Source organism: Salvelinus alpinus, chromosome 1 (assembly GCF_045679555.1).
Source record: "Salvelinus alpinus chromosome 1, SLU_Salpinus.1, whole genome shotgun sequence".
NCBI classification, from domain to species: domain Eukaryota; kingdom Metazoa; phylum Chordata; class Actinopteri; order Salmoniformes; family Salmonidae; genus Salvelinus; species Salvelinus alpinus.
Window position 1 is genome coordinate 4,817,305 of NC_092086.1, and position 20,000 is coordinate 4,837,304.

At 49.3% G+C, this 20,000-nt stretch overlaps 1 protein-coding gene across 4 annotated transcripts in view; it reads right to left on the reverse strand.

Annotated features, from left to right (window-relative positions):
• LOC139569318 (E3 ubiquitin-protein ligase RBBP6-like) overlaps positions 1 to 5,110 on the reverse strand; it is a 45,590-nt gene extending 40,480 nt beyond the window's left edge. For 3 of the 4 annotated variants that reach the window (XM_071390972.1, XM_071390971.1, XM_071390970.1), the window contains exons 1-2: positions 4,074 to 5,106; positions 2,194 to 2,293 (exon numbers count right to left, since the gene is read on the reverse strand). In XM_071390972.1, coding sequence (XP_071247073.1) covers positions 2,194 to 2,293; positions 4,074 to 4,239 — 266 coding nt within the window. In that variant the 5' untranslated portion in view covers positions 4,240 to 5,106. Of the gene's footprint in view, positions 1 to 2,193; positions 2,294 to 4,073 lie in introns of all 4 variants that reach the window. The other variant, XM_071390975.1, reaches the window with a different exon arrangement.
• Between the last annotated feature and the right edge of the window lie 14,890 nt (positions 5,111 to 20,000).

Here is a 20,000-nt window from a genome sequence, read left to right on the forward strand (position 1 = left end):
CAGGTGTGTGCCTTTCCAAATCATGTCCAATCAATTGAATTTACCACAGGTCGACTCCAATCAAGTTGTAGAAACATCTCAAGGATGATCAATGGAAACAGGATGCACCTGAGCTCAATGTGGAGTCTCATAGCAAAATGGTCAGAATAATTATGTCAATATTATTTTTAATACATTTGCAAATATTTCTAAATACCTGTTTTCGTTTTGTCATTATGGGGTAGATTGAGGAAGGAAAAATATTTAATACATTTTAGAATAAGGCTGAAACGTAACATAATGCAGGAAAAAGCGATCTGAATAGTTTCTGAATATTTTAAATCAAAATAATATTTAACCTTTAAATTTAACTAGGCAACTCAGTTCAGAACAAATTCTTATTTACAATGAAGGCCTACCGCGGGCCAAACTCGGACGACGCTGGGCAAATTGTGCGCCGGCCCTATGGGGACTCCCAATCACGGCCGGATGTGATACAGGCTGGAATCGAACCAGGGACTGTATTGACCCCTCTTGCACTGAGACGCAGGGACCTTAGACCACTGCGCCACCCAGGAGCCCTCAATGCACTGAATATACAGTGGGGAGAACAAGTATTTGATACACTGACGATTTTGCAGGTTTTCCTACTTACAAAGCATGTAGAGGTCTGTAATTTTTATCATAGGTACACTTCAACTGTGAGAGACGGAATCTAAAACAAAAATCCAGAAAATAACATTGTATGATTTTTAAATAATTAATTTGCATTTTATTGCATGACATAAGTATTTGATCACCTACCAACCAGTAAGAATTCCGGCTCTCACAGACCTGTTAGTTTTTCTTTAAGAAGCCCTCCTGTTCTCCACTCATTACCTGTATTAACTGCACCTGTTTGAACTCGTTACCTGTATAAAAGACACCTGTCCACACACAATCAAACAGATTCCAACCTCTCCACAATGGCCAAGACCAGAGAGCTGTGTAAGGACATCAGGGATAAAATTGTAGACCTGCACAAGGCTGGGATGGGCTACAGGACAATAGGCAAGCAGCTTGGTGAGAAGGAAACAACTGTTGGCGCAATTATTAGAAAATGGAAGAAGTTCAAGATGACGGTCAATCACTCTCGGTCTGGGGCTCCATGCAAGATTTCACCTCGTGGGGCATCAATGATCATGAGGAAGGTGAGGGATCAGCCCAGAACTACACGGCAGGACCTGGTCAATGACCTGAAGAGAGCTGGGACCACAGTCTCAAAGAAAACCATTAGTAACACACTACGCCGTCATGGATTAAAATCCTGCAGCGCACGCAAGGTCCCCCTGCTTAAGCCAGTGCATGTCCAGGCCTGTCTGAAGTTTGCCAATGACCATCTGGATGATCCAGAGGAGGAATGGGAGAAGGTCATGTGGTCTGATGAGACAAAAATAGAGCTTTTTGGTCTAACTCCACTCGCCGTGTTTGGAGGAAGAAGAAGTATGAGTACAACCCCAAGAACACCATCCCAACCGTGAAGCATGGAGGTGGAAACATCATTCTTTGGGGATGCTTTTCTGCAAATGGGACAGGACGACTGCACCGTATTGAGGGGAGGATGGATGGGGCCATGTATCGCGAGATCTTGGCCAACAACCTCCTTCCCTCAGTAAGAGCTTTGAAGATGGGTCGTGGCTGGGTCTTCCAGCATGACAACGACCCGAAACACACAGCCAGGGCAACTAAGGAGTGGCTCCGTAAGAAGCATCTCAAGGTCCTGGAGTGGCCTAGCCAGTCTCCAGACCTGAACCCAATAGAAAATCTTTGGAGGGAGCTGAAAGTCCGTATTGCCCAGCGACAGCCCCGAAACCTGAAGGATCTGGAGAAGATCTGTAGGGAGGAGTGGGCCAAAATCCCTGCTGCAGTGTGTGCAAACCTAGTCAAGAACTACAGGAAACGTATGATCTCTGTAATTGCAAACAAAGGTTTCTGTACCAAATATTAAGTTCTGCTTTTCTGATGTATCAAATACTTATGTCATGCAATAAAATGCAAATTAATTACTTAAAAATCATACAATGTGATTTTCTGGATTTTTGTTTTAGATTCCGTCTCTCATAGTTGATGTGTACCTATGATAAAAATTACAGACCTCTACATGCTTTGTAAGTAGGAAAACCTGCAAAATCGGCAGTGTATCAAATACTTGTTCTCCCCACTGTATGTACTCACATGTTATACATCTTGCTTGTAACCTTGACTCCTCCGATGGGTATTCTTCTGATGATGACAGAGGAGTTCTTGGATATCAGGGCCTCATCGTCTTTGTATTCTACAGATCAGAGACAAGGGAATTACTTGGTCTGTCTGTTGATAGTAGTTCCCCGGGGGTCCTACCCCAGACGTCTAGTTCCCCGGGGGTCCTACCCCAGACGTCTAGTTCCCCGGGGGTCCTACCCCAGACGTCTAGTTCCCCGGGGGTCCTACCCCAGACGTCTAGTTCCCCCGGGGTCCTACCCCAGACGTCTAGTTCCCCCGGGGTCCTACCCCAGACGTCTAGTTCCCCCGGGGTCCTACCCCAGACGTCTAGTTCCCCCGGGGTCCTACCCCAGACGTCTAGTTCCCCGGGGTCCTACCCCAGACGTCTAGTTCCCCCCGGGTCCTACCCCAGACGTCTAGTTCCCCCGGGGTCCTACCCCAGACGTCTAGTTCCCCCCGGGTCCTACCCCAGACGTCTAGTTCCCCCCGGGTCCTACCCCAGACGTCTAGTTCCCCCCGGGTCCTACCCCAGACGTCTAGTTCCCCCCGGGTCCTACCCCAGACGTCTAGTTCCCCCCGGGTCCTACCCCAGACGTCTAGTTCCCCCCGGGTCCTACCCCAGACGTCTGGTTCCCCCCGGGTCCTACCCCAGACGTCTAGTTCCCCCCGGGTCCTACCCCAGACGTCTAGTTCCCCCCGGGTCCTACCCCAGACGTCTAGTTCCCCCCGGGTCCTACCCCAGACGTCTAGTTCCCCCCGGGTCCTACCCCAGACGTCTAGTTCCCCCCGGGTCCTACCCCAGACGTCTAGTTCCCCCCGGGTCCTACCCCAGACGTCTAGTTCCCCCGGGTAACTATCCTATAGTCGGCTTCCCGAAAAGTAGACATACAAATATAAAATCAATCCATCTTATCTATTAAATTGACATATGACGTTTTACATCCACGGTTGTCAGGATGTGCTTTTAAAAGTACACTGGCCTCGACTCCCCAAAGAGCAAGCAGTTCACAGTAGAAGGAAGAAACCTTAAGAGGAACCAGACTCCCTGACTGTGCTGGCATGGTAGGGATAGATAGGCCTACAAGCCAACCAACTGGGTTGAAATTGGGGTTTTGTGGATGATGGAACCTTACAGGTAGGCTAAATAAAAAATGTTACATTTCCCTTCAACGTAACGGCTCAAAACCCCATTGACCCTCTATTCAAGCTCTGTCAAAAATAGACAGGGCCCCCTCTAGACCAGTAACCACAGTGGTTTTCTGGCTGTCTGATTTATTCATTCGAAATGAATGCCGACAGTGCTTATTGATCCCTCGGTTGACACTAGCTCACCTAACGTTAGATTTCCGTCCAGGCCGTTATGTGCAGCTTCCCGAGGGGGTTCTGCATCAGCAAACCGCACGGAAAGCCCCTGCACTTGAGCTAAAGCTCGTCCACCAACTTGTTAGTTAGCTAAGCTACAAAACTAGCTAACTGTCATCAAGGTTGACGTAGTACTCTGGTTAGTAAGAAAGTACGTTAGCTAGTTAGCAGCAACACAACAGTCAAACACACACGTGTTTGTCTGATACAGTGATGGTGGATCAGGACTATAGTGTTAGAAAACACTCAACACGAAGAACTCAACATCACATTACACAGATCATAAAAGTTTTAATGTCTGATTCGGGGCTTGCCGTTACTGGACTAATTTGTTCTTAGCGACAAGCTAGCTAACGTGCTAATGTTAGCAAGCTACTAGATAGCTAGCTATTAGTCGCAACAGCTGTCGGCAGCTTTGACAGCCCAAGTGGTTAGCTAGTTAAGATACAAATGTCTTCTTAAAACCACAGATCATAAAACTACTTTCTTACCTTCTTTAGTTTGTGCGTTGGTGATTTGTAGCCCGCAGTCGACAGCTTTGAGTCTCTCCCGACCCATAATCTGTCGTTTCAGATCGGCTAGAGTGATATTCAGGCCATCGAAAGTGACCGTGTCGTAGTTGAGTTTAGATGAGAACTTATAATGCACACAAGACATGGTGGAAACGAAAGGCACAACGGTTAACTAGATGTCCCAGACACTAAACTGATCATAAGGGGGGGGTGACGAGCACGATAAGCAAGCTGTCAAATGGTACAGAGCAAGTTAATTTAAGTAGTTTAATGTAGCTAAACGTTAGTATCCAACGCGTCGAGGGGAAAACAGCTGATGTTGATTGTGAGTCGTCAAGTTGACTTGAAATCACTTCTTTTTAGAGTTTTGGCCCGTGGCAACTGTCCCAAAGCAACGCACCGCCTTCCAGAAGCATGGTGTAAAAATGTCTTCCTTTCCTTTGACCAGGTACTTCAATACATCAAATAAGATAAACAAGGTGTCCGAAGCCAAGGTAGGAAACTAAGACTAGTAACAGTAACCGTTACTCGCGTCCTTATTGTCCAAAACAAAATAAAAGCGATCACTCAAGAGAATCAGAGTTTGAAAATAAACAAGTGTAAACAAACAGAGCAAACACCACGATACGTATAGCTAATTTATTCCCTGTGTAAAAGGTAGCTAACTAGGTAATGCGAATTATGACAGCAAATAAAGACAAGTCTGGCCTTCTCGTAAAGGTAACGCGTAGCTAACAGTTAGCTTGCTGCTAGCTTATAACAAAACAAAAAGCTACCTAAAAGACGCTGTCAACCCAAATTACATGAAGACATTCACCGGATACTACAACAAAACCATTAATATTTCAGAAACAATATATATATATATATATAGTCATTACATTCCATGCAAATATCTATATAATGTTTTATTCCTTTCCATTTTAAAGTTGCCAGAAATCACCAGCTGTGTCGACTTCCACAGGAGACAGAGGAGAGAGAGCTGTCATTTTTGCTCGGCCTTTCTACGCAGGCGCAAAAAAAGGAAGGGCCACGTTCAGAACATCAGTCGCTTTGTTTCCTGCGCAGTCGGCTGATGACGCAATCCAATTTTTTTTCCTATGGACAGGTGTGACAATATACTTTAATAAAAGGAAAACTAACTCAAATTGTACCTTTTGTAATGACCACCCAGAAACAGTGTTGCATCATTTTTTGGGGGGGGCATTGTATTCATGTAAGAAAACTGTGGCAAGACATCAGTAGATTTATAATTATAACACTTTTATGAAGATTTTACACTATTGTGGAGAGATGTACTGCTTGGATTCTTTACCTTACGATAGGAATAAGATGAAACGTTTTTATGTAATTAATTTAATTATTCTTTTGGCCAAATTTCATATTCACAAATGTAAATTTACAAACAAAAAAACAACACATTTTCTTACCCTACAAAAATAAAATGAACTGTATTTTAAGACAATTAAATACTCTACTAACAAAAAAGCTGTTAAGAGTTATAAGCGTATGTATGCCCCTTAAGGTCCTTGTGTAATGTGATGTTGTACCCCCTGGCCCCGCCCCCAGCCCCGCCCCCTATACCCTCTAGCTCAATTGTCCATTGTATATTATCCATATATACTTGTGTTCCCTTGTGTACTTCCTGTATTGATTTGTTAACAAAACAAATAAAAAAAATAAAAAGGTTCCGACAATATCAATTTTACCACTGAGAAGAATTAGCTACCAAGCTACTGAGACAATGTTGTGCTGTAACATTTTGACCCGATAGTTTGAGCAATTTGGGTATATTTTGTGTAGCACAAAAGCGCTTGATATTGCCAATTAACTCAACACAAGAATGTCTTGAACACAGAACTAAATGGCGATTGTATAAGCCTGCCGTCAGAAACTAGTCATTTTACAAGTCCCTTATAAACAAAATGTTATCTAAACTCACCAGTAGATGGCGATCTAAAACCATTTATAATAAATGTTCAAATACGAGGTTCATCCTTGATTTAACATCTATTATTTTGTCTTGTGGAATTATCTCTATCGGGTGGGCATATCTACAGTAAAACACCTGCGCAGCAAACACACATGTCTTATGATGGGTCTATTATAACCTTCTAATGATGCTTGCTGAGGAGAGTAGTTGGCACCTCGTCAGTGGGGGGTGGGGTGGGGGTGGGGGGGGGGGGGTGGGGGGTGGAACCATTAGAAAAGGACATAATTTGGGCGTTTTATGTCTTTGTGACACTTTTTTTTTGTAGGCAAGCTATGACATAAAAACTACAGCTGCTGTTGCCTTTTACATTTATCATCCTCCTCCTCATTTATCTTCCTCCTCCTCCTCATTTATCCTCCTCCTCCTCATTTATCCTCCTCCTCCTCCTCCTCCTCCTCCTCATTTATCCTCCTCCTCCATTTTGATGTTGTATCTTGATGACATATTGTACTTGTGTGCAATGTGTGTGTGTGTGTGTGTGTGTTATAATGTATGCATGATGTTACATGCATGAAAGCAGCTTAGCTTGCGGTCTCCCAGGTCTTTGATGTTTCCAGATGATCACACACACACACACACACACACACACACACACACACACACACACACACACACACACACACACACACACACACACACACACACACACACACGTGTGAAGACGAAGACGAAGGCTGTCATACTTTCATAGAGGGCTGCAAGACTGGTGTGTGTGTGTGTGTGTGTGTGTGTGTGTGTGTGTGTGTGTGTGTGTGTGTGTGTGCACGGCTGTGTGTACCAATAACCTCCTTTTCCTCCCCGTCCCTTCATTCCTCCTGCTCTGGAACCCCCCCCTTTCTCAGTCCTTTATTATCTCTCTGTGGTTATGAAGAGAGCAAGGAAAGGAAGGTAACGAGAGAAGGAAGCAAGGGAAAAGAGAAGCAGGTTTAGAGAGTATTGAGATGCGGCCGTACTGTGCAGTCTCTGGTTGTTCTTCGGAGGCTTTGCCACTGCAGGTTTGTGGGGACACTGCCACAGGCACTCACTGTATCTCCTGTGTGATTCTGGAGGGGGGAGCGGAGGGGGGGTTCTGTATGTGTGCGTGGGTCTGCATCTGCGAGTGTCTGCGTGTGTGACTGTGTGTGTGTGTGTGTGTGTGTGTGTGTGTGTGTGTGTGTGTGTGTGTGTGTGTGTGTGTGTGTGTGTGTGTGTGTGTGTGTGTGTGTGTGTGTGTGTGTGTGTGTGTGTGTGTGTGTGTGTGTGTCTCAATGTGCATCTGCATACATTTGTGTGTGTGTGAGCATCTGTGTGTGTGTATGCATGTGTGTGTTTGAGCGTGTGTGTGTGTGTGTGTGTGCGTGCTGCCACAGGCATCCTCTCTGTTTCTGCCTGTTCTGTAGATACGATGATGTCACAGGGAAGTTTGAGGATGTGTTTACTGAAGGAAAAGATCTCATTGGCTGCAGAGAGAGAGAGAGGGATGAGACAGACAGAGAGAGGGAGAGAGAGAGAGAGAGGGATGAGACAGACAGAGAGAGAGAGAGGGATGAGACAGACAGAGAGAGGGAGAAAGAGAGAGAGAGGGATGAGACAGACAGAGAGAAAGAGAGAGAAAGAGAGAGAGGGATAAGACAGACAGAGAGAAAGAGAGAGAGAGAGAGAAAAGGACAGAGAGAGGGATGGAGACAGACAGAGAGAGAGAGAGAAAAGGAAAGAGAGAGAGAGGGATGGAGAGACAGACAGAGAGAGAGAGAAACGGACAGGGAGAGAGCGAGATGGAGACAGACAGACAGAGAGAGAGAGAGGGAGGGAGGGAGGGAGGGAGGGAGCTGAGTGTGAGGAGAGGAAAAGGAAAAGGGGGAGACCTTCTGTGCATCCCCCCTCACTCTCCCTTCTCTCCCTCTCTCTCTCTCCCTCCTTCTCACTTTATCTCTATCCCCCCTCTCTCCCCTCCCTCTCTCTCTCTCTACACCTCTCCATTCTGCCACTCTTGCTCCTCCCTGCTCACTGAGAAGGGATTTGTCCTATCTTTCCCAGCCTTCTATTGTGTAGAGAAAGCAAAGGGAAGACGGCGGGAGGGAGGGAGGTAAGAGAGAAGAGGAAAGACATAGAGAGGGGTAACAGAGAGAGAGAGAAAGACAGAGAATATATAAAGAGAGAGAGGATAAAAGACAGAAGAGATATATATATACAGTGGGGAGAACAAGTATTTGATACACTGCCGATTTTGCAGGTTTTCCTACTTACAAAGCATGTAGAGGTCTGTAATTTTTATCATAGGTACACTTCAACTGTGAGAGACGGAATCTAAAACAAAAATCCAGAAAATCACATTGTATGATTTTTAAGTAATTAATTAGCATTTTATTGCATGACATAAGTATTTGATACATCAGAAAAGCAGAACTTAATATTTGGTACAGAAACCTTTGTTTGCAATTCCAGAGATCATACGTTTCCTGTAGTTCTTGACCAGGTTTGCACACACTGCAGCAGGGATTTTGGCCCACTCCTCCATACAGACCTTCTCCAGATCCTTCAGGTTTCGGGGCTGTCGCTGGGCAATACGGACTTTCAGCTCCCTCCAAAGATTTTCTATTGGGTTCAGGTCGGAGACTAGCTAGGCCACTCCAGGATCAGTGGATCAGTGGATCAGTGGATCAGTGGATCAGACAGCCAGCGTGTAACAGCTGAGGTGTGTGTGTGTGTTGTTCCTCTGTAGAGGACAGTAGTTATTGGGGGATGGGATGTTCTTCCCAACAGATGTCCAGAAGCACACTCACGCACCCTGTGGGGCGTAGAGTACCCATGTGGCTGGGCGAAGAGTACCCATGTGGCTGGGCGAAGAGTACCCATGCAGTGCAAAGCCCGGAGGGGGGCAGATACTCTGCCAGCTGACTCACTAGAGATCTCCCTCCTGAGATCCAATCCCAGAAGACTCCCCCTCCTCCCTCCTGAGATCCAATCCCAGAGGACTCCCCCTCCTCCCTCCTGAGATCCAATCCCAGAAGACTCCCCCCTCCTCCTCCCTCCTGAGATCCAATCCCAGAAGACTCCCCCCCCCTCCTCCCTCCTGAGATCCAATCCCAGAAGACTCCCCCCTCCCTCCTGAGATCCAATCCCAGAAGACCCTCCCCTCCTCCCTCCTGAGATCCAATCCCAGAAGACCCCTCCCCTCCTCTCTCCTGAGATCCAATCCCAGAAGACCCTCCCTCCTCCCTCCTGAGATCCAATCCCAGAAGACCCTCCCTCCTCCCTCCTGAGATCCAATCCCAGAAGACCCGCCCCCCCAAAACACACTCTCGATGTCCCTCAATTCAATTCAGTGAGTTTTATTGGTATGAGTATCTCTCTATCTTTCTGCCTCTCTCTCTCTTAATTAAATTACATTCAAAGGGATTTATTGGCATGGGAAACATACAGTTGAAGTTGGAAGTTTACATACACCTTAGCCAAATACATTTGAACTCAGTTTTTCACAGTTCCTGATAAATAAATCCAAGTAAAAATGCCCTGTCTTAGGTCAGTTAGGATCACCACTTTATTTTAAGAATGTGAAATGTCAGAATAATAGTAGTAGAGAATGATTTATTTCAGCTTTTATTTCTTTCATCACATTCCCAGTGGGTCAGAAGTTTAAATACACTCAATTAGTATTTGGTAGCATTGCCTTTAAATTGTTTAACTTGGGTCAAACGTTTTGGGTAGCCTTCCACAAGCTTCCCACCATTAGTTGGGTGGATTTTGTCCCATTCCTCCTGACAGAGCTGGTGTAACTGAGTCAGGTTTGTAGGCCTCCTTGCTCGCACACGCTTTTTCAGTTCTACCCACACATTTTCTATAGGATTGAGGTCAGGGCTTTGTGATGGCCACTCCAATACCTTGACTATGTTGTCCTTAAGCCATTTTGCCACAACTTTGGAAGTATGCTTGGGGTCATTGTCCTTTTGGAAGACCCATTTGTGACCAAGCTTTCACTTCCTGACTGATGTCTTGAGATGTTGCTTCAATATATCCACATAATTTTCCATCCTCATGATGCCATCTATTTTGTGAAGTGCACCAGTCCCTCCTGCAGCAAAGCACCCCCACAACATGATGCTGCCACCCCCGTGCTTCACGGTTGGGATGGTGTTCTTCGGCTTGCAAGCCTCCCCCTTTTTCCTCCAAACATAACGATGGTCATTATGGCCAAAAAGTTCTATTTTTGTTTCATCAGACAAGAGGACATTTCTCCAAAAAGTATGATCTTTGTCCCCATGTGCAGTTGCAAACCGTAGTCTGACTTTTTTAATGGTGGTTTTGGAGCAGTGGCTTCTTCCTTGCTGAGCGGCCTTTCAGGTTATGTCGATTTAGGACTCGTTTTACTGTGGATATAGATACTTTGTACCCGTTTCCTCCAGCATCTTCACAAGGTCCTTTGCTGTTGTTCTGGGATTGATTTGCTCTTTTCGCACCAAAGTACGTTCAACTCTAGGAGACAGAACGCGTCTCCTTCCTGAGCGGTATGACGGCTGCGTGGTCCCATGGTGTTTATACTTGAGTACTATTGTTTGTACAGATGAACGTGGTACCTTCAGGCATTTGAAAATTGCTCCCAAGGATGAACCAGACTTGTGGAGGTCTACAATTTGTTTTCTGAGGTCTTGGCTGATTTCTTTTGATTTTCCCATGATGTCAAGCAAAGAGGCACTGAGTTTGAAGGTAGGCCATGAAATACATCCACAGGTACACCTCCAATTGACTCAAATGATGTCAATTAGCCTATCAGAAGCTTCTAAAGCCATGACATAATTTTCTGTAATTTTCCAAGCTGTTTAAAGGCACAGTCAACTTGGTGCATGTAAACTTCTGACCCACTGGAATTGTGATACAGTGAATTATATGTGAAATAATCTGTCTGTAAACAATTGTTGGAAAAATTACTTGTGTCATGCACAAAGTAGATGTCCTAACTGACTTGCCAAAACTATAGTTTGTTAATTAACAAGAAATTTGTGGAGTGGTTGAAAAACGGGTTTTAATGACTCCAACCTAAGTGTATGTAAACTTCCGACTTCAACTGTACATATGAAGAGGGTAAAACAGTATGTAAACATTATTAAAGCTAGTAAATGCTAATGCTAATTTATCCATGTAGGTATGCTAATTTAGCGCTATAAGTATGTATGCTAACAATGATAATTTAGCGCTATTGGTATGTATGCTAACAATGCTAATTTAGAGCTATTGGTATGTATGCTAACAAATGCTAATTTAACACAATTGATACCTTCACTAACGATGCTAATTCAAGGTGAATGGTGTTACGTACATGTTAAGCTAAAATCATTAGCATTTTGCGTTTCAATCGCTGCTCGTCATCTGGACCGGCGCTCAACCTTTGACCTTTTCCCCACTTCCTCCCTTGGTCACGTTGCATGGTATAGAGTATAGAGCACAGCATGATAACTGAGACAGTTTAGAGACTTTAAAACAACTTTATTATTCACGTATTTATCATGATAGAAGTGGACTATTGTATCGTCAACTTAGTGTTGTTTTCATGTTTCATTACGCTATAAAACACTTGTCAACGTTTAGAGAGAGACACATTATGCAGGAGGTTCTCTCTCTCTCTCTGTCTCTCTCTCTCTCTCTCCCTCCTCTGTCTCTCTCTCTCTCCCTCCTCTGTCTCTCTCCCTCTGTCTCTCTCTCTCTCTCTCCCTCCTCTGTCTCTCTCCCTCTGTCTCTCTCTCTCTCTCTCCCTCCTCTGTCTCTCTCCCTCTGTCTCTCTCTCTCTCTCTCTCTTCCTCTGTCTCTCTCCCTCTGTCTCTCTCCCTCTCTCTCTCTTCCTCTGTCTCTCTCCCTCTGTCTCTCTCCCTCTCTCTCTCTCTCTCTCTCCCTCCTCTGTCTCTCTCCCTCTGTCTCTCTCTCTCTCTCTCCCTCCTCTGTCTCTCTCCCTCTGTCTCTCTCTCTCTCTCTCTCTTCCTCTGTCTCTCTCCCTCTGTCTCTCTCCCTCTCTCTCTCTCTCTCTCTCCCTCCTCTGTCTCTCTCCCTCTGTCTCTCTCTCTCTCTCTCCCTCCTCTGTCTCTCTCCCTCTGTCTCTCTCTCTCTCTCTCTCTTCCTCTGTCTCTCTCCCTCTGTCTCTCTCCTCTCTCTCTCCTCGCTCTCTCCCTCTGTCTCTCTCCTCTCTCTCTCCTCGCTCTCTCCCTCTGTCTCTCTCTCTCTCTCTCTTCTCTATCTCTCCTTCTCTCTCTCTCCCTCTCTCCTCTTTCTCTCTCCTTCTCTCCCTCTCATTTTCTCCCTCTCTCTCCCTCCCCTCCTCTCTCCTTCTCTGTCTCTCCTTCTCTATCCCCCTCCTCTCTCCTTCTCTCCCTCTCTCTCCTTTCTCTCTCCCCCCTCCTTTCTCTCTCCTTCTCTCTCCCCCTCCTCTCTCCTTCTGTCCCTATCTCTCCTTTCTCTCTTCTTCCTTTCTCCTTCTCTCTACCTCTCTCTCTCCCTCCCTCCTGCTCTCCCTCCCTCCTGGTTGAGTTAGTTTGTGTCTTTCTGCATGTATGATGTCAGGTACAGTATGTAACATGTATGACTGTGAGTGAATACAGTTTTGTACATGTACAGTATGATGTATGAACGAGAGAGGGGAGGGAGGGGAGGGGGGAGAGAGAGGAGGGGGGAGAGAGGGGAGGGGGGAGAGAGAGAAGGGGGGAGAGAGAGGAGGGGGGAGAGGGGAGGGGGGAGAGAGGGGGAGAGAGGAGGGGGGAGAGAGGAGGGGGAGAGAGGGGAGAGAGGGGGGGGGGGAGAGAGGAGGGGGGAGAGAGGGGAGGGGGGGGGAGGAGGGAGGGGGGAGGGAGGAGAGAGGGGAGAGGGGAGAGAGGAGGGGGGAGAGAGGGGAGGGGGGAGAGAGGAGGGGGAGAGAGGGGAGGGGGGAGAGAGGAGGGGGAGAGAGGGGAGGGGGGAGAGAGAGGAGGGGGAGAGAGGGGACTGCTGAGGCAAGTCACATGAATGACATGTTTACAGTTTTGTACATGTACGACGGACGAGGAGTCGCCAGATGAACTGAAGTGGGCTGTGGTGATTGTCTGGGCATGAGAATAGAACAACTGGCAGTGTAGAGAGAAAGAGAGGGGGAGAGAGGGGGGGAGAGAGGGGAGGGGGGAGAGAGAGGGGGGGAGATAAAGAGAGGGGGAGAGAAATAGGGGGGAGAGAGAGGAGGGGGGAGAGAGGGGGATGGATAGAGAGAACGAGGGGGGAGAGGAGGGGGGAGAGAAAGAGGGGGAGAGAGAGGAGGGGGGAGAGAGGGGGAGGGGGGAGAGAGCGGGAGAGAGCAGGAGGGGTAGAGAGAAAGAGGAGGGAGAGAGAGAAGGAGTTACAGCTGAGAAGATGGAGCATAATTTCTGTGAATAACTCAAGGGCCCCATTCCAATACTCTACAAATACATCCTTCCTTCCCAAGGGCCCCATTCCAATACTCTACAAATACATCCTTCCTTCTCAAGGGCCCCATTCCAATACTCTACAAATACATCCTTCCTTCTATTCATGCACATCTCTCCAGGTTTCCCCCGTTGAGCCAACATTATAACATTATATTATAACATTATAACACATTGTCTTTAAAACACGTCAAAATGTAAGTTCTACTCTACAGGGGACAGTGAAGAGCAATAAGGACCTTGTTTACACAAAACTCTTGGAATGGGGGAGGAGGGGTGAGGGAGGAGGGACAGAGATAGAGGAAAGGGGTTAGGAGGGGTGAGGGAGGAGGGACAGAGGGTGAGGAGGGGTGAGGGAGGAGGGACAGAGGACGAGGAGGGGTGAGGGATGGGGGTAAGAGTGAGGAAGGGGGTGTGGGTGTGGGAAGGGGTGAGGGAAGGGGTAAGGGTGAGGGAGGGGGATGTGGAATGGGGAGGAGGGATGGGGTGAGGGTGAGGGTGAGGGATGGGAGTGTGGGTGAGGGTGAAGGCAGGTAGACGTACAGACAACATATGTACTTTTTTAAAGAGTTTCAGGTGAAAAAGATGAGAAGGACAGGAAGTGACAGACTGGTATGAAGAAGTAAAAGATGAGAAGGACAGGAATGTGACAGACTGGTATAAAGAAGTAAAAGATGAGAAGGACAGGAAGTGACAGACTGGTATGAAGAGGTAAAGATGAGAAGGACAGGAAGTGACAGACTGGTATAAAGAAGTAAAAGATGAGAAGGACAGGAAGTGACAGACTGGTATGAAGAGGTAAAGATGAGAAGGACAGGAAGTGACAGACTGGTATAAAGAAGTAAAAGATGAGAAGGACAGGAAGTGACAGACTGGTATGAAGAGGTAAAGATGAGAAGGACAGGAAGTGACAGACTGGTATGAAGAGGTAAAGATGAGAAGGACAGGAAGTGACAGACTGGTATGAAGCACCAATTATCTAACATTTACCATCTAAGAGTTAAATATACTCCGGGTTAAAGTTAACCTCCTAACCACAAAATCTAAGATCAGCTCTCCTCGGGGGGGGGGGGGGGGGGGGTTGAAATATTCCTGTAACTTTCCCAGAAATCCCCTGCTTTCTCAGAAATCCTAGAAAATCCTAGATTCCATGGAATCCTCCAAATGGGATTTCAGGAAAACCCTGTGAATTTTGCGGGGAAAGTCGCCAGAATTGTGGAACCCCTTAAGGTCTTCTGACTGCCCTCCTTCACCTTCACCAATAGAGGGCAGAAGGCAAAACTGATCCTGGACCAGGAGCTAAGGCGGGGTTGGGTCTACCTGTTCAGGTAAATAGAACTGGTAGGGTTGGAAGATTCAGGTTAACTTCCCCCCCCCCAAACATTCTCACGTTTTCCATAAATCCAGGTTGGAAGATTCCTAGAATCAGGAGGGAATCCGGAGCCCAACCAACCAACCAACCAGGGAATCCTGGGAAACCTGGGAATTTTACAACCCTAAGAACTGGTATAGAACAAAACAGAGGAAGGAACGGAAGCCCCTCAGTGCTCCCTGGGTACTGCCCGAAAACCACACAAACCCTGCTACTGAGTGACCTTAACGGGGACAGAGAGGGGGGGAGGCCAGGGGTTAAAGTTCACAGTTCAAAGTTCAAGAGCTCAAACGGGTCCCTTCCTCTTGTCGACCCTTCCCCTCAACCTGGAGTGGTTAGTAGCTGGTCCTAACCACTGATCTGTCTTCATCCTCTAGTGCAGGGGGTGGGCAGTAGCTGGTCCTAACCACTGATCTGTCTTCATCCTCTAGTACAGGGGGTGGGCAGTAACTCACAGTCCTCTAGTACAGGGGGTGGGCAGTAACTCACAGTCCTCTAGTACAGGGGGTGGGCAGTAACTCACAGTCCTCTAGTACAGGGGGTGGGTAACAACCCACAGTCCTCTAGTACAGGGGGTGGGTAACAACCCACAGTCCTCTAGTACAGGGGGTGGGCAGTAACTCACAGTCCTCTAGTACAGGGGGTGGGTAACAACCCACAGTCCTCTAGTACAGGGGGTTGGCAGTAACTCACAGTCCTCTAGTACAGGGGGTGGGTAACAACCCACAGTCCTCTAGTACAGGGGGTGGGTAACAACCCACAGTCCTCTAGTACAGGGGGTGGGTAACAACCCACAGTCCTCTAGTACAGGGGGTGGGTAACAACCCACAGTCCTCTAGTACAGGGGGTGGGCAGCAACTCACAGTCCTCTAGTACAGGGGGTGGGTAACAACCCACAGTCCTCTAGTACAGGGGGTGGGTAACAACCCACAGTCCTCTAGTACAGGGGGTGGGTAACAACCCACAGTCCTCTAGTACAGGGGGTGGGCAGTAACTCACAGTCCTCTAGTACAGGGGGTGGGCAGTAGCTGGTCCTAACCACTGATCTGTCTTCATCCTCTAGTGCAGGGGGTGGGCAGTAACTCACAGTCCTCTAGTACAGGGGGTGGGCAGTAACTCACAGTCCTCTAGTACAGGGGGTGGGCAGTAACTCACAGTCCTCTAGTGCAGGGGGTGGGCAGTAACTCACAGTCCTCTAGTGCAGGGGGTGGGCAGTAACTCACAGTCCTCTAGTGCAGGGGGTGGGCAGTAACTCACAGTCCTCTAGTACAGGGGGTGGGCAGTAACTCACAGTCCTCTAGTACAGGGGGTGGGCAGTAACTCACAGTCCTCTAGTACAGGGGTGGGCAGTAACTCACAGTCCTCTAGTACAGGGGGTGGGTAGTAACTCACAGTCCTCTAGTACAGGGGGTGGGCAGTAACTCACAGTCCTCTAGTACAGGGGGTGGGTAGTAACTCACAGTCCTCTAGTACAGGGGGTGGGCAGTAACTCACAGTCCTCTAGTACAGGGGGTGGGTAGTAACTCACAGTCCTCTAGTACAGGGGGTGGGTAGTAACTCACAGTCCTCTAGTACAGGGGGTGGGTAGTAACTCACAGTCCTCTAGTACAGGGGGTGGGTAGTACCTCACAGTCCTCTAGTACAGGGGGTGGGTAGTAACTCACAGTCCTCTAGTACAGGGGGTGGGGAGTAACTCACAGTCCTCTAGTACAGGGGGTGGGCAGTAACTCACAGTCCTCTAGTACAGGGGGTGGGTAGTAACTCACAGTCCTCTAGTGCAGGGGGTGGGTAGTAACTCACAGTCCTCTAGTACAGGGGGTGGGTAGTAACTCACAGTCCTCTTGTACAGGGGGTGGGGAGTAACTCACAGTCCTCTAGTACAGGGGGTGGGCAGTAACTCACAGTCCTCTAGTACAGGGGGTGGGTAGTAACTCACAGTCCTCTAGTACAGGGGGTGGGGAGTAACTCACAGTCCTCTAGTACAGGGGGTGGGCAGTAACTCACAGTCCTCTAGTGCAGGGGGTGGGTAGTAACTCACAGTCCTCTAGTACAGGGGGTGGGCAGTAACTCACAGTCCTCTAGTACAGGGGGTGGGCAGTAACTCACAGTCCTCTAGTACAGGGGGTGGGCAGTAACTCACAGTCCTCTAGTACAGGGGGTGGGCAGTAACTCACAGTCCTCTAGTACAGGGGGTGGGCAGTAACTCACAGTCCTCTAGTACAGGGGGTGGGCAGTAACTCACAGTCCTCTAGTACAGGGGATGGGCAGTAACTCACAGTCCTCTAGTACAGGGGGTGGGCAGTAACTCACAGTCCTCTAGTGCAGGGGGTGGGCAGCAACTCACAGTCCTCTAGTACAGGGGGTGGGCAGTAACTCACAGTCCTCTAGTACAGGGGGTGGGCAGTAACTCACAGTCCTCTAGTACAGGGGGTGGGCAGTAACTCACAGTCCTCTAGTACAGGGGGTGGGCAGTAACTCACAGTCCTCTAGTACAGGGGGTGGGCAGTAACTCACAGTCCTCTAGTACAGGGGTGGGCAGTAACTCACAGTCCTCTAGTACAGGGGGTGGGCAGTAACTCACAGTCCTCTAGTACAGGGGGTGGGCAGTAACTCACAGTCCTCTAGTACAGGGGGTGGGCAGTAACTCACAGTCCTCTAGTACAGGGGGTGGGCAGTAACTCACAGTCCTCTAGTGCAGGGGGTGGGCAGTAACTCACAGTCCTCTAGTACAGGGGGTGGGCAGTAACTCACAGTCCTCTAGTACAGGGGGTGGGCAGTAACTCACAGTCCTCTAGTACAGGGGGTGGGCAGTAACTCACAGTCCTCTAGTACAGGGGGTGGGCAGTAACTCACAGTCCTCTAGTACAGGGGGTGGGCAGTAACTCACAGTCCTCTAGTACAGGGGGTGGGCAGCAACTCACAGTCCTCTAGTACAGGGGGTGGGCAGTAACTCACAGTCCTCTAGTAAAGGGGGCGGGCAGTAACTCACAGTCCTCTAGTACAGGGGGTGGGCAGTAACTCACAGTCCTCTAGTACAGGGGGTGGGCAGTAACTCACAGTCCTCTAGTACAGGGGGTGGGCAGTAACTCACAGTCCTCTAGTACAGGGGTGGGCAGTAACTCATAGTCCTCTAGTACAGGGGGTGGGCAGCAACTCACAGTCCTCTAGTACAGGGGGTGGGCAGTAACTCACAGTCCTCTAGTACAGGGGGTGGGCAGTAACTCACAGTCCTCTAGTACAGGGGGTGGGCAGCAACTCACAGTCCTCTAGTACAGGGGGTGGGCAGTAACTCACAGTCCTCTAGTACAGGGGGTGGGCAGTAACTCACAGTCCTCTAGTACAGGGGGTGGGCAGTAACTCACAGTCCTCTAGTACAGGGGGTGGGCAGCAACTCACAGTCCTCTAGTACAGGGGGTGGGCAGCAACTCACAGTCCTCTAGTACAGGGGGTGGGCAGCAACTCACAGTCCTCTAGTACAGGGGATGGGCAGTAACTCACAGTACTCTAGTACAGGGGGTGGGCAGTAACTCACAGTCCTCTAGTACAGGGGTGGGCAGTAACTCACAGTCCTCTAGTACAGGGGGTGGGTAGTAACTCACAGTCCTCTAGTACAGGGGGTGGGTAGTAACTCACAGTCCTCTAGTACAGGGGGTGGGCAGTAACTCACAGTCCTCTAGTACAGGGGGTGGGTAGTAACTCACAGTCCTCTAGTGCAGGGGGTGGGCAGCAACTCACAGTCCTCTAGTGCAGGGGGTGGGTAGTAACTCACAGTCCTCTAGTACAGGGGGTGGGCAGCAACTCACAGTCTTAAGGGGTAGTGCCTCCCCCCCTCCACTAGGGGATGAGGTTAAGGGGTAGTGCCCCCTCCACTAGGGGATGAGGTTAAGGGGTAGTGCCCACCCCTCCACTAGGGGATGAGGTTAAGGGGTAGTGCCCCCCCCTCCACTAGGGGACGAGGTTAACGGGTAGTGCCCACCCCTCCACTAGGGGATGAGGTTAAGGGGTAGTGCCCCCCCCTCCACTAGGGGATGAGGTTAAGGGGTAGTGCCCACCCCTCCACTAGGGGATGAGGTTAAGGGGTAGTGTCCCCCCCCCCTCCACTAGGGGATGAGGTTAAGGGGTAGTGCCCCCCCCTCCACTAGGGGATGAGGTTAAGGGGTAGTGCCCACCCCTCCACTAGGGGATGAGGTTAAGGGGTAGTGCCCCCCCCCTCCACTAGGGGATGAGGTTAAGGGGTAGTGCCCCCCCCCTCCACTAGGGGATGAGGTTAAGGGGTAGTGCCCACCCCTCCACTAGGGGATGAGGTTAAGGGGTAGTGTCCCCCCCCTCCACTAGGGGATGAGGTTAAGGGGTAGTGCCCACCCCTCCACTAGGGGATGAGGTTAAGGGGTAGTGCCCACCCCTCCACTAGGGGATGAGGTTAAGGGGTAGTGCCCCCCCCCCCCCCACTAGGGGATGAGGTTAAGGGGTAGTGCCCCCCCCCCCCTCCACTAGGGGATGAGGTTAAGGGGTAGTGCCCCCTCCACTAGGGGATGAGGTTAAGGGGTAGTGCCCACCCCTCCACTAGGGGATGAGGTTAAGGGGTAGTGCCCACCCCCCTCCACTAGGGGATGAGGTTAAGGGGTAGTGCCCACCCCCCCCCACTAGGGGATGAGGTTAAGGGGTAGTGCCCCCCCCTCCACTAGGGGATGAGGTTAAGGGGTAGTGCCACCCCCCCCCTCCACTAGGGGACGAGGTTAACGGGTAGTGCCCACCCCTCCACTAGGGGATGAGGTTAAGGGGTAGTGCCCACCCCTCCACTAGGGGATGAGGTTAAGGGTAGTGCCCCCCCCCCTCCACTAGGGGATGAGGTTAAGGGGTAGTGCCCACCCCTCCACTAGGGGATGAGGTTAAGGTGTAGTGCCACCCCCTCCACTAGGGGATGAGGTTAAGGGGTAGTGCCCCCCCCTCCACTAGGGGACGAGGTTAAGGGGTAGTGCCCACCCCTGTACTAGAGGATGAGGTTAAGGGGTAGTGCCCCCCCCCCCCTCCACTAGGGGATGAGGTTAAGGGGTAGTGCCCACCCCTCCACTAGGGGATGAGGTTAAGGGGTAGTGCCCCCCCCCCCCCTCCACTAGGGGATGAGGTTAAGGGGTAGTGCCCCCCCC